Genomic DNA, 14,829 nt, shown 5'->3' with positions numbered 1-14,829 from the left:
AAACAAGTCTGATTCCATCGCAGACCATATAAAACAAGTCTGACTCCATCACAGACCATGTAAAACAAGTCTGATTCCATCACGGATCATATAAAACAAGTCTGACTCCATCACAGACAAAATCCCTTAAAAGCAATGGAGGTCATAGACAAAGAGCAAAAGTAAACCACATAAATATATATATATATGTACAGCTATATTAACCTACAGATACCTATTGGTGGGGTAAAATCACACTAAGCAATGCGTAAGAAGTTTGTTTTACTTTCATTCCCTCACTATAGCACTCACTATAGGGAGCACTTTTTTGATATTTATTTGTAATTTTTACCACAGTTTAATAGTTTAATGAAGGAGATCTATTCAGGATATCAGTCTCCTCCACGTGCAGTGGACAGATTCAAGCTGGGAAACTTTCCTGGGTTTAGCTAATCTCTTTCCTCCCATTACTCTTTGTCTCTGTCCTCCTTTGTTTTTTTTTACCTTTCTCTCTCTGGTATGTAGGCGCACTCTTTGCTTTTTGATGCACTGAGGTAGCCAAAGGGACCTATTTTAGGTATACCCTTAAGAGTGGTGAGATTATTTCCCACCCATAGGCATCTGTAGGTATATAGAGTCCCTTCGTATTAGCTGTAAATTTATATTCCCCTTTACGTTTCCCTCCTTTAGTTCAGTGAGTGGTTTGGAGGGTGAACCTAATGGGGATTTAGTCTTGTTATCTAATATTTTAGGTCCTAAGACTTCTGCTATAAGGTTTTGCCTCCTTTCATTTAGCCCACCTGCATATACCACTCACAGTTTGTCAGTCAAACTTTACTCACCGTTCCTTGTATATATGCAGGTAATTCTATACGTCTATTTGTTTTATTTTTAGGTTACCATACCTTTAACCCCTTAAGGACTGAGCCAAATCTACACGTTTTGATCAAAATAAAACGTAAACAAAACTTGGAATTTGACTATATGTCTGTTCATCCGTAATTCACCTCTTTCATATTAAGTGCACCCACACCTATTAAATATCATTTTATTCTGGAGAGTTAGAGCTTTCAAGTAACATCAAATATTTAGCTATGAAACATAATTTAATATGAATAAAATATTTTTAAAAAATTGAGAAATTAAGAAAAAAAAAGTATTTTTGTTCTGTATGACATTTTAACTGTGAATGTCTTAATACTGTTAGCTTTTACTGCACTAAAATACACATATTTGTATTCAGCAACGTGTAAAACAGCACCCCCTATGTACAGGTTTTATGGTGTTTGGGGAAGTTACAGGGTCAAATATAGCATGTTACATTTTTCATTTTTTTCACATTGAAATTCGCCAGATTGGTTACAGTGCCTTTGAGACCGTATGGTAGCCCAGGAATGAGAATTACCCCCATGATGACATACCATTTGCAATAGTCGACAACCCAAGGTATTGCAAATGGGGTATGTCCAGTCTTTTTTAGTAGCCACTTAGTCACAAACACTGATCAAAATTGGCGTTCAAATTATTTTTTTGCATTTTTCACACACAAACAAATATTACTATATTTTTTCCACCCAAGGTTCAGTCCTTGGTTCCTACTGTTCTACATCTATACTGCCTCCCTTGGTAAACTCATTAGCTCCTTTGGCTTCCAATATAATTTCTATGCGGATGACACGCAAATCTATCTGTCCTCTCCTGATCTCTCCCCATCCCTCTTGACTAGTGTCTCTGACTGCCTCTCTGCTATTTCTAACTGGATGGCTGCCCACTTCCTTAAACTTAACTTGACCAAAACTGAAATTCTGGTCTTTCATCATTAAAAACCTACTTCTTCATAAAAGCATATTAATTAAACTGTTAAGAGCTACAGACTTATTTCTCTCTTGCAACTGTCATTAGTCCAATACTATCCTTACCTTTTGTGTCACATTACCCCAGTCCCTCTAGCATGTAAACTCATTGAGCAGGACCCTCAATCCCTCTGTTACTGTCACTATACCCCACTCCCTCTAACATGTAAACTCACTGAGCAGGGCCTCAATCCCTCTGTTACTGTGTCACTATACCCCAGTCCCTCTAGCATGTAAACTCATTGAGCAGGACCCTCAATCCCTCTGTTACTGTCACTATACCCCACTCCCTCTAACATGTAAACTCACTGAGCAGGGCCTCAATCCCTCTGTTACTGTGTCACTATACCCCACTCCCTCTAGCATGTAAACTCACTGAGCAGGGCCCTCAATCCCTCTGTTACTGTGTCACTATACCCCCACTACCTCTAACATGTAAACTCACTGAGCAGGGCCCTCAATCCCTCTGTTACTGTGTCACCTTACCCCACTCCCTCTAACATGTAAACTCACTGAGCAGGCCCTCAATCCCTCTGTTACTGTGTCACTATACCCCACTCCCTCTAACATGTAAACTCACTGAGCAGGGCCCTCAATCCCTCTGTTACTGTGTCACTATACCCCACTCCCTCTAACATGTAAACTCACTGAGCAGGGCCCTCAATCCCTCTGTTACTGTGTCACTATACCCCACTCCCTCTAACATGCAAACTCACTGAGCAGGGCCCTCAATCCCTCTGTTACTGTGTCACTATACCCCACTCATTCTAACATGTAAGCTCATTGAGCAGGGCCCTCAACCCCTCTGTTCCTGTGTCCAACTTGTCTGGTTACAACTACATGTTTCTTCGTCCACCCACTGTAAAACGATGCGGAATTTGTTGGTGCTATATAAATAGTAACATAATAATAATAATATATTATTCCGTTCTAAGTGTATTTTGATATCAACATATATATATATATATTAATATCAAAATAGAGTTAGACAATTCTTCTTAACTAATGATACCCCGGGAGCCAGGCCATCGGCAATATGGGAATCCCACAAGTGTGTGATCCGGGGACTTCTCATCAAACATGGCTCACAGCAAAAGAAACTCCGTACCCAAGAGATATCGGATTTGCTGACCCAGATAGCACGCTTGGAATCCTTGCACAAGGACACGCTAGAGGACACCACGTATAAGGAACTGACGACGGCCAGAGCAAAACTGCAGACGTGTCTGACGGCCAAAATCCAACTACAGTTCCGGCTAGCACGTAAATCTTTTTACGAGTTTGGGAACAAATGTGGCAAAATGCTTGCTCGAGCATTAAGAGCCAGGCGACAGAAATGTTATGTGCCACAGATTAACCAAGGGGGAGAAAGCCATAGCAGAAGCTTTTAGACAATATTACGCCACCTTATACAATCTCAAACCCACAGCAGAGAACGCAGAAGGAGATACCACAAGTATTCAAGATAAGCGCTGGGAGTATGTCACACGCCACATCACCTCTAAACTAAGCACAGAAGCAAAAGAAGCACTGGACGAACCCATCTCCATAGAAGAGATACATCAGGTGGTGAAGCTCGCGAAGACAGGGAAAAGCCCGGGGCCAGACGGGTTCACCGTACAGTACTATAAAAGATATGTGGCGGCCCTAGCGCCACAACTGATGACAGTCTTCAATTCCATCAGAGAAGGGAACACACTAGATCCTGCCATGCTGCTGGCTCACGTGGTGGTACTACCGAAGGAGGGGAAGGACCCAACAGAGTGCGCCAGTTATAGGCCGATCTCTCTGTTGAACGCCGACTTAAAGCTTTTTACAAAGATCCTAGCTCTCCGCATCCAACCACACCTGCCGGGGCTCATCCATCCGGACCAGGTGGGATTCGTCAAAGGCAGGGAGGCAAGAGACAACACGGTAAAAGTCATCAACCTCATACACGCAGCTCAACAGCACTTGTCCCCTGCACTGATGATATCGATGGATGCGGAGAAGGCGTTCGACAGGGTGGATTGGTCATTTCTTATGGTAGCGCTTAAACAGGCAGGATTCGGGCCATATATGCTCTCGTGGATACAGGCTCTCTACTTTTATACCAGCTGCAAGAGTCTGTGTGAATGGGATTCTATCACGCCCATTTGACATACGCAATGGAACCCGACAGGGATGCCCCCTATCGCCCCTACTCTTCGTTATCAGCCTGGAACCATTCCTCAACGCAATACGGGGGAACTCGGAGGTGAGGGGCAGTGGGGGGGCCCTGGGGAGAAAGCAAACTCTCGGCGTATGCCGATGATCTGCTTTTCTCAGTCACAGACCCGGGTACGTCCTTGAGGGCGCTTATGCACGCATTCGAGGAATATCATCTCCTCTCGAATCTACAGATCAACTACAAAAAATCGGAAATCCTGAACGTAGGATGTGACACGCGTACGGTGCGAAGAATTCGCGACAAATTCCCACTACACTGGGGTGGCGCAGCCCTGAGATACCTGGGGGTGTGGGTAACAGCAAAGCTGTCCGACTTATTTCACCATAATTTTGACCCACTCTTGGAGAAGATACAAAAAGACCTCCGACAATGGGCACTACCGCACATCACATGGAAAGGGAGAATAAACGTCCTCAAAATGAACAAGCTAGCCAGACTGCTATATCTCCTCCAAACTCTACCAATTCACATACCGAAAGAGTTCTTCGCCAGGGCACGAAAATCCTTCACCCAATATGTATGGAACGGGAAACAAGCAAGAATAAGGTACGAGATACTCACACAGACTAAACAACGAGGGGGACTGGGACTACCGGACCTGCTAAAATACTGTCAAGCAGTGCATCTGCAGAGGATCGTGGAATGGAGTCAGGCGCCCCCAGAGAAACTCTGGATTAAACTGGAGAACGGCCTCGCTGGGATCCCACTGACAGCGCTACCGTGGGTGCCGCCGGGGACGGAGGGGCTACAGGGGGGGATCACCCAACCGTCACCGCCACGATGACAATGTGGCGAACGCTGGCACCGCGGGAATACATAGCACCGGCAGGGCCGCGCTTCCCACCGGCATCTTCCCCGCAGTTTCTGAGGTCTTTGGGATTACCCAGGAACTGCAGACTCAAAAACATAACCACATGAGGGGGAATAGTGCCTCTCAGGGACCTACCGGCACCTAACCCCTCGAGCTTCCTGACGCAGTTCCAATACCATCAGTTGGCAGGGCACGTACGGACTATCCCACACCTGGAATTGACACACAGACAACCCACCGCATACGAAGCATTGTGTGATCAAGACACCGCCTTAGCGCACGGGATATCGGTACTATACCAAATGATACTACCTACCCAGAGAGGAAATCAACCCCCATATTATACTAAGTACTGGGAGAAAGACCTGGGACACACGCTCACGGATGACCAATGGCTAGAAGTATTTGTGAACATACACAAATCCTCAATTAGCACAAAGTACCAGGAATTGGGATACAAGCTAGTTACCCACTGGTATAAGACCCCCACACCTGGAATTGACACACAGACAACCCACCGCATACGAAGCATTGTGTGATCAAGACACCCCCTTAGCGCACGGGATATCGGTACTATACCAAATGATACTACCTACCCAGAGAGGAAATCAACCTCCATATTATACTAAGTACTGGGAGAAAGACCTGGGACACACGCTCACGGATGACCAATGGCTAGAAGTATTTGTGAACATACACAAATCCTCAATTAGCACAAAGTATCAGGAATCGGGATACAAGCAAGTTACCCACTGGTATAAGACCCCCGCAAGGCTTTCCGCAGCGGGCCTAAGCGGCAACCCAGAGTGCTGGCGCTGCGAAAAGGAACTGGGCACACAATTCCACATTTGGTGGAACTGCCACAACATCAAACCCTTCTGGGAGGGGGTGCACAAGATCATTACCGATTTAACAGACGCCAGCGTAGAGCTCACCCCTGAAGCCTATCTGTTACATGTCACCTCTATGCCACCTACGAAATACAAAAAGACAGTGATACCGCACTTACTCAATGCGGCACGTAGCCTGATACCCAGCCACTGGAGACGAAAAACAGTACCCACCACTAGAGACTGGGTAAAAAGAGTGGAAGAAATCAGAGAAATTGAGGAATTCATTTTGACATCAACAGGGCGGACTCAACGATATTACCAGACCTGGTACCACTGGACAAAATGGCTCTCAGATGACCCAGCAAGCGGACAGAGGGCGCGGGGGTTGGGGCTGACATCTCTATTTCTGCCCATACCCCCCCCCCCCCCCCCCAAGCCTGAAGTCCAATAATCCCGATCCCCCTCCAGCAGGGGCACTGGGGGAGGGAGGGGACAAACAAGACACCGCAGGGAGACTTACGCACCAGCCATAGGAACAGGTCTCTCAATGCCCCAATCCCTACAATGACCGGGGGGGGCGTGGGCTGTGGGGGGAGGAGGGGAAGGGGAGGCGGCTGCGACAGTGCACTCCAGCACAGAAACCGGGGGGGGGGGGACGGTCAGGGGGAGAGGAGGGGTGACCCCGGCTTCACCTCAAACAGGGAGAAATGAGAAAAGCAAAAGCATGAACAACTGAGGGTCATGAGCTATAGCCCACACTACTCTCAATTAATACCCACACCAGAAAAGGGAGTAACCAAGCTGTAATATCTATAAATACACAAACACTGGAGGGAGACCTAGGGTGGAACCAGGGGGAAACCAATTTGATAGGAGGGAAGGAGGATGGCGAACAGGTACACACACAGGGACAGCATATGAAGCGGAGAGTCTAGTTAAAAGGCAAAAAGAAAACAGTTAAGAAAGGTTATGGTTCACGAGATTAAGCCACGATTCTAGGTAGTTTTAACTCTCTTTTTCTATCGCGGAGGTAGCCACAATAGTAGGTTCGAGAAATGCACGAGTTCAGATAGGTACTAGCCGATACATAGACAAGGAATGTGAATTACCATGTTGAATAACACTCAAGTGGCTCTGATAGTAAATTTGTAAACTATGTCAAACTGTACAATTGCATCAATAAAAATGCTTTAAATAAAAAAATATATATATAGTTAGAACAAAATTACACATATATATTTTAATTTATTTTTTTATTTTTAACGTATTTATATATTTATTTATTTTATATTTTATATATATATAATTAATATCATTCTACGTTTATTTTGATATTAATATATAATTATATATAAATATTAAAATACACTTACACAGTATATGTGTGTGTATGTATGTGTAAGTGTATATATATACGTAGATCATATATATAATATACATATATGATCTAAGTATATATTATTTTATTTTACACTGTTTTTAATCTAAAATTTTACTTTATTACAGGCAGCAGGGGGGCTAACTGTAATTCCAGGCACTCCCCCTGCTGGCACTGCTGTGGACGGCTATTCCATCCATGTAATCGTGAGGTCCTCGCGATCACATTGCCCAGGATGGCCGTATCAATCGCAGGGGAACTGCCTGGGATGCCAGGCAAGTCCCCCCATCGCGATCGCCAGCGAGCAGGTAATTCCCCTGGACGGCAGGGACGTACTATGCCGCCTGTCGGCGTTTAGAGCCGGGTCTCCAAGGACAGCATAGTACGCCCAACGTCCTTAAGGGGTTAAGCTGTATAGGTTTATTTACCCTAATAGCTTAATTTATACTTTTAGATTTGTCTCCTACATAGGCTCAAGACCAATCCCTTTAATTTTTTGTTTGCTCAGCATGCAGATTACACTGACCCCAGATGCTGTGTGCATCCAAGGTGTCTTTAAGTAATGCAATGAATCCATAGAAAAACATTGTTGGAGGATTGAGGTGATTGCATGCATGCCTCGTTACTTCCCTATGAGAGCACCTGATTGGGTGAAATTAGTCTTGATGATGATATATATATATTTATATATATATAATTGGTCCATAAAATCCCAGTTGTGACACCAGTTTCCTCTTGACAATGTTCTAACTAGCTGTTTTGGTCTTAGTATAGATGACAGTCTCTTTTTTTCCAAATACGTTTTATGCACCTCTTCTTGGGTCTGTTGTTGCAGGAGCAGTCAAGCCGGTCTAGGTTCTCACTTTACAAAAACAGATCCAGACAGATAAGCAAGTAGTGGCCAACCAAGCTGGCATTGTGGTGGTAGACAAGGAATGAAACACTGCAGTGCTGGTGGATATGGCAGTACACACTTCCCATAACATCATGAGGAAGGAACATGAGAAGGTGGACAAATACCAAGGACTGAAAGAATTGCTAGAAAGGTCATGGAAAGTGAAGGCAGTAGTAGTCCCAGTTGTGATAGGAGCACTCGGCGCTGTGACCCCCAAGTTGGGGGAGTGGCTTCAACAGATTCCAGGTGGAACATCTGAGATCGCTGTGCAGAGTGCATTCTGGGAACAGCTAAGATACTGCGCAGATTCCTCAGACTATCAGGCCTCTGGTTGAGGAACCGAGAATGAGGAATAACAAAAATAGCACCCAGAGGGGTGAGAAAGTCAGTTTTTTTTATTAGAATGTTAATTAAAAGGAGCACTCTGGGCACCATGTCAATAAAGTCATTATGATGTCTGGAGTTTCTGAGCTGTCTTACCGTATATATGATTAAACTGTTGTCAACATTTTAAACTCAAGGTGCTGTTCATGGTGTGCAACATTTCGGTACCTTTCTAAAACATATCACTGGCGCCCAAGGAAAAGGTTTCTGCATGGAACCCAGGATCAGAGGAGGCAGAGAGGCCAAGAGTTTGTGTGCTGCGAACAGCATTTTTTGGGTTACATTCTTAAAAGAAAAAGAAACTGTTTAACCATATAAGGTAAGGACGTCTTTATAGAGACTGAGTCTCTATGGCACCCGGAGTGGTGCTTCAAGCTTCTGAATTGTTTGCCTCTATTAAAATGTTGGACTACAAGGGGATACATTATTTACTTCAGGGCAACTGACCCCAGAGGATCCAGACTTCACTCAGTACTCTCTTCTGGGGTAACTAGATTGCGAGCTTATGAGTTAAAAGAACAATCCAAGTACTGTATCCACTACAGCTTGCTAAGCCCTGGTATTATCCCAAGGTAAAATGTCAAACTGCTTTATTACAGATTGACAACATACCTGGGTCCTACCTCGAAACCCACCACTGCGCCATCTGCTTCTCGTACTTTAGTAGAATCTGCTTAGCACTACTGAGAAAATCATAGCTGTTCAGGAAATCCTTGGCTCATTCAGCGAATGGCTGTGCTTCTTCATTGGTTGTGCCTTATTCTATTACTCCTGCTGGAGAAGACCAAACGTGGCACCCGATGACCCAAGTAAACTGTCAAACCACACTAAAACAGTTTAATATCTTATTGTTAGGATGGCTCATGGGTGTGTAGTGGTTATGGTGCTTGGAGTGTTCCTTTAATGGTAAATTACATCAAAATGCTGTAGTTTTATTCACTAAATCGAGAAATGTGGAGAATGACAGTTTAGTGAATTCCTTGTTACATCATATTGTGTTGGAAAGGATGTGACACATGATTTTAGATTTGAGGGATTTGGAACAAAGTATTTGGCATTTGCTCAATCAAAGGATTGCAATTTTAGGTCAAAACAGCCAAATTTGAAAAATTCCCAAACAATACATTATTTTCCGGTTTGCCTCTTTTTAGCCTAAAACTTGTGGTTCCCTTGTCAGATCTCCAGAGATACCAGTTGGTGAATCTCCCCATGCAGCTATGCAGTAGTGTATTTTAGATTTGTGCTGCCCTAGGCACTACTAATTTCGGGCACCCCCGAAATCTAAATTTGCCCCCCCAATTCATGTCAAGGCCACTTTTTTGACTGACAGACACATGCACTGATATACACTCACTGACAGATACAGTCATTGGCACACACTGTTTAACCAACACACACTTTCACTGACAGACACACACTCTCAGATACACATAAAATGACATACACATACTGACACACACTCACAGGCACACCCATTCTCACTGAAAGACACACACTTTCACTCACTCACAGACTCACACTGACAGCTACACTCACTCACTCACTCACAGTAAGGTGGACAGCCCCAGAACATGAGGCAAACAAGGCATTTGTCTGGGAGCTTAGGGTGGCATTTTTTGGCGCCCCCCCTGAAAGTGCCGCCCTAGGCAAATGCCTTGTTTGCCTTGTGGTAAATACATCCCTGCAGCTATGTGAACAGGGGCCTATCCACTAAACATAGAATTGGAATCTCCTAGGAACCAAGGGACCCTCTCTGCTAAACACAATATACGAATGTATTTGATTCCAGTATTTGGGGAATATGTATTAGTTACATTCCTGTATCCATTAAACACATTAAATGCATGAATTTGATTGCACACTCTATGGAAGGGTGACATTAAAGATACATATCCGATTGCAATGTTATATTTCTCTGTTAGTGCAATTGATGTTGATGGCTAGCGCTTGGGAAGAATTAACTTCCTTCGGTGAAACATAATAAAGAGTGCTTTTGATTGCAAACTCATGGGAATGTTTGGCATTTCACACTCTTCCAGTGTTAAATAAATGGTGTGCATTTGATCATTGATAGTTCCTGTGCCCCTCATGTTCCATCATGCATGGATCTCCTGCGGTTAGTGTGCCCACGTACTAGTCAAAAGGCACAGGGCAATGAGACTGCATTTAGTAGATGCACAACTCAGATGGTCCATTCTCTGGCAGTGGGTGCAGAGCTGTGAGGGTGCAGTGGGTATAAGGCAGTGTGCGGGCTTCGGGTGCAGAGCTCTGTGGTGCCAGTGGGTGCAAAACTGAGGGCAGTGGGTGGAAGGCAGTGTACATACACTGGGCTGTGGATGCAGAGATTTGTGGGTAAACTACACAGTCAATGCAGAGCTGTGAGAGTGCAGTGGGGGCAAGGCAGTGTTCGGGCTATTGGCTCAGATCCGTGGGTGCAAAACTGTGAAGGCAGTTGATGCATGGCTGTGTGGGGGCAGTGGGTGCAGGGCTGTGTAGAGACAGTGAGGGCAGAGGAGTTAGGGCATTGGTTGCAGTGTGGGTGTAGAGCTGTGGGGGGAAATTGGTGCATGGCTGAACACAGGTCCAGAACTGTGTGGGGGTGGTGAGTGCAGAGCTATACGGGGGCAGTGGGTGCAGAACTGTGCAAAGGGCGTACAGGGCAGTGGGTCCATGGTAGTGTATGGACTATGGGTGCAGAGCTGGATATGTGCATATTTGGTGCAGGGCAGTGTGGGGAGAAGTGGATGGAAAGCTGTGTGGGTGCAGAGCAGTGCTGCGCACGTGGTTGCAGGGCTGTGTAGTGGTAGTGGGAGCAGTAGGTGCAGAGCTGTGTGGGGGCAGTAAGTGCAGAACAGTGTGGGGGGTGGGCAGTGGGTGCAGAGTTAGGGCAGTGGGTGCAAGGTTGTGTGGCGGCAGTGGATCCAGATCAATATGGGTGCGTGCAGGGCTATGCGGGGCGAGTTGGTGCAGAGTAGGTGCATGGCTGTGTGGAGGTAGTGAGTGCAGATTGGGGGTAGAGTGTTGTTGGGGCAGAGCACTGTGAATGCTGGCCGGGTTGTGACTGGGCAAAGTGGGTGCAGAGAAGCGTAGGGGCAGTGGTGCAGTGTGGGGACAGTAGGTGTATGGTTTTAGGAGATGTGGGGATAGTGGGTGTAGAGTAGTGTGGGGGCTGTGGTTGCATAGCAGTGTGGGTGCATGGCTGTAGGGGCTGTGGGTAAAGTGAGGATAGTGGGGGCAGTGAGTGCATGGCTGTGGTTGTAGTGGGGGGTAGTGGGTGCATGGCTGTGGTTGCAGAGTGGGGGCATTGTTGTGGGTGCAGAGGGGGGCTGTGGGTGCATGGCTGTGGTTGTAGTGGGTGCAGAGTCGGGGCAGTGCTCTGTTGAGGGGGAAGTGGGTGCATAGCTGTGGTTGTAGTGTGGGGGGGTAGTGGGTGCATGGCTGTGGTTGTAGTAGGGGGGCAGTAGGTGCATAGCTGTGGGGGCAGTGGGGGCAGTGAATGCATTGCTGTTGTTGTAGTGTGGGGGGGTAGTGGGTGCATGGCTGTGGTTGCAGTGGGGGCAGTGAGCGCATGGCTGTGGTTGCAGAGTGGGGGCATTGTTGTAGGTGCATGGCTGTGGTTGTAGTGGGTGCAGAGCAGAGTCGGGGCAGTGCACTGTTGTGGGGGCTGTGTGTGCAGAGTGGGGGCAGTAGGTGCATTGTTGTGGGTGCAGAGCAGAGTGGGGGCAGTGGGTGCATGGCTGTGCTTGCTGGAGGGTTAGGGCTGCTGGGAGGGGCTGGTCTGGCAGCTGACGAGTTAAAGGCCCCTGTATTTCCGGATCTGCTCATTGCTTGTTGGAAGGAGAGGAGGGACCCCCGTGTGTGAGCACCATGCCCATCTGACACCCTGCATGGGCACCAGCCTGAGGACATCTCCAGCCACCAGCTCCCCGTCCATTGTCCTCTCGTCCCCGGGATCCTCTCGGAATGGCACAAAGGGTAGGTCCAGGCCGGGCACCGCTTCACCAGGGCTGGGGGCACTGACTGGATACGATGTATCGGGGCCATTGACTGTAAACACTGTATCCCGGGCACCGGGGGCACTGACTGGATACAATGTATCCCTGATCCTGACTGCATAACCCGGGCACTGAGTGGACATAATGTATCCCGGGCACCGGGGGCACTGACTGCATACAATTTACCCTGGGCACTAACTGGATATAATGTATCTCGGGCACTGACTGCATACAATGTACCCTGATACTGACTGGACATAATCTATCCCGGGTACCGGGGGCACTGACTGGATACAATTTATCCCGGGCACCGGGGGCATTGACTGGGCATAATGTATCCCTGATACTTACTGCATATCCCGGGTACCGGGGGCACTGACTGGACATAATGTATCCCGGGCACCGGGGGCACTGACTGATTACAAAATATCCCGGGCACTGACTGTATCTCGCTAACGTTCCATCCCGGGCACCGGGGGCACTGACTGGATACACTATATCCCGGGCACTGACTGGACATAATGTATCCCGGGCACCGGGGCACTGACTGGATACAATCTATCCCGGGCACTGACTGTATCTCGCTAACGTTCCATCCCGGGCACCCACGAAACCAAACATCTGCCCCCCAAAACACCCGGCTGGAAAACTTTTACTGTGTGGGTTTAACTTTCCTAAATGTGCCACCCTGTCCCCGAGCACCCCCATAATAACTGCCAGCCGGGGGAAGTTCAGTAAAAATCGCAGTGATTTCTATGAATTCGCTCTGACAGCCTCATTAATGGGATTTAAACCGTTACAGTAAGCTTCATTGTGATGGACAAACATGGGATTTCAAGGAAGACAGCAAAAATAGCATTTCAAGGGCTAAAAGTTTTAACAGGATTTAAAAATGTTAAAATATGTTGTGGGATTTTATTCCTCTCACCAGCCCAAATCTTTCTCTAAATGTAATATATAGTGTTAATGTCTATGTAATTAATATATAATATTAATAGGATGAGTGTGTGTAATATATAGTTTATTAATATAATGTGTGTACAATATATAGTTTATTAATATAATGTGTGTGATATACACTGTATTGATATTATGTGTGTGTGTGTGTGTGTGTGTGTGTGTGTGTGTAATATATTGTATTGTTATAATACAGTGTTTTAATAAAGTGTGTGTGTCATATATATTATATTAGTATAATTTGTGTGTAAGATATAGTGTATGTTGGGTATAGTGAATTGTGTGTAATATATAGTATTCATACAATTGGTGTGTAATATAACATGTATATTATGTATAGTGTAATAGAATGTGTGTGTAATATAAACTGTATTAATATATTGTGAGTGATATATAATGGTGTATTAATATAATGTGTGTGTAATATATATATGTATTTGTATATTACATTTTTATATGTATATATTTATGTATAGTATGTGTGTCATATAATATATTTACATAATGTGTATGGAACAATGTGTGAATGTAAGATAATTTGTTTGTAGCTATAGTGTATGTGTCTAGTATATAATGTAGTGTGTGTGTGTGTAATAAAATGTATATGTAATAATCAGCACACTGTGATATAGTGTGTGTGCATATTGTGTGTATAGGTAGATATGCCACGTAATGTGCAATAATGTGTGTATGTGAATGTAGAGCATGTGTATAATACATAGTGTCTGTATATAATATATAGTATTTTTGCTATCCTGTATGTATTTAATATATATTATGTTTAATATATGATGTGTGTAATATATTGTGTATGTATATAATATGTATGTGTGTGATATATAGTGTATGTATATAATATATAGTATGTTTAGTATATGATGTGTGTAATATATAAAATATATATATATATAATATGTAGTATGTTCAATATATGCTATGTGTAATATGTTGTATATAATATGTAGTATGTATGTAATATATAGTATGTTTGTAATATGTAGTGTATGTATATAGTATGTTTAATGTGTGATGTATGTGTGTAATATATATGGTGTATGTATAATATGTACAACAACATGCATGCATATAGTTTCTGTAACATAATGGAAATGTGTATAGTGAGTGTGCATAATATATAATGTATGTGTGTTGTATATAATGTGTGTATATATACTGTATATTCTATGAATGTAGTATGTTTGTATATAATACGCAGTCTGTATATCCATAATGTGTGTGTGTCTTTGTATTATATAGTCTAAAATATAATGTGTAATATACAATATATGTGTTTGAAATGCAGTCTATAACGTGTATGCATGATATATAATGTCCAGCGTTCATGAAATACACACCATGCTCACATTAGATAATGTACACATACAGTGTAAGTTATATCACACACACCTTTTATTTGTTTTTTAAACTCATTATATGAGGTTTACAAAGCAGTATAGAGAATTTTATTGTTATTTTTTTTTCCTTCACCACAAGAGGAGAATCAGATCATTTTACTGTGAATAGCCCTGACCCTC

The 14,829-nt window shown here is 44.4% G+C and overlaps 1 protein-coding gene across 2 annotated transcripts in view; it reads left to right on the top strand.

Annotated features, from left to right (window-relative positions):
* Positions 1-12,082: 12,082 nt before the first annotated feature.
* The window catches only part of MEIS3 (Meis homeobox 3), a 29,725-nt gene continuing 26,978 nt past the window's right edge, over positions 12,083-14,829 (top strand). The window contains exon 1 of one of the 2 annotated variants that reach the window (XM_063431270.1): positions 12,083-12,317. In XM_063431270.1, the coding sequence (XP_063287340.1) occupies positions 12,306-12,317 (12 nt within the window). In that variant the 5' untranslated portion in view covers positions 12,083-12,305. The remainder of the gene's footprint in view (positions 12,318-14,829) is intronic. The other variant, XM_063431271.1, reaches the window with a different exon arrangement.

This window comes from Pelobates fuscus, chromosome 9, assembly GCF_036172605.1.
Source record: "Pelobates fuscus isolate aPelFus1 chromosome 9, aPelFus1.pri, whole genome shotgun sequence".
Lineage (NCBI taxonomy): Eukaryota > Metazoa > Chordata > Amphibia > Anura > Pelobatidae > Pelobates > Pelobates fuscus.
This window is presented reverse-complemented; position numbering and strand designations above follow the sequence as displayed.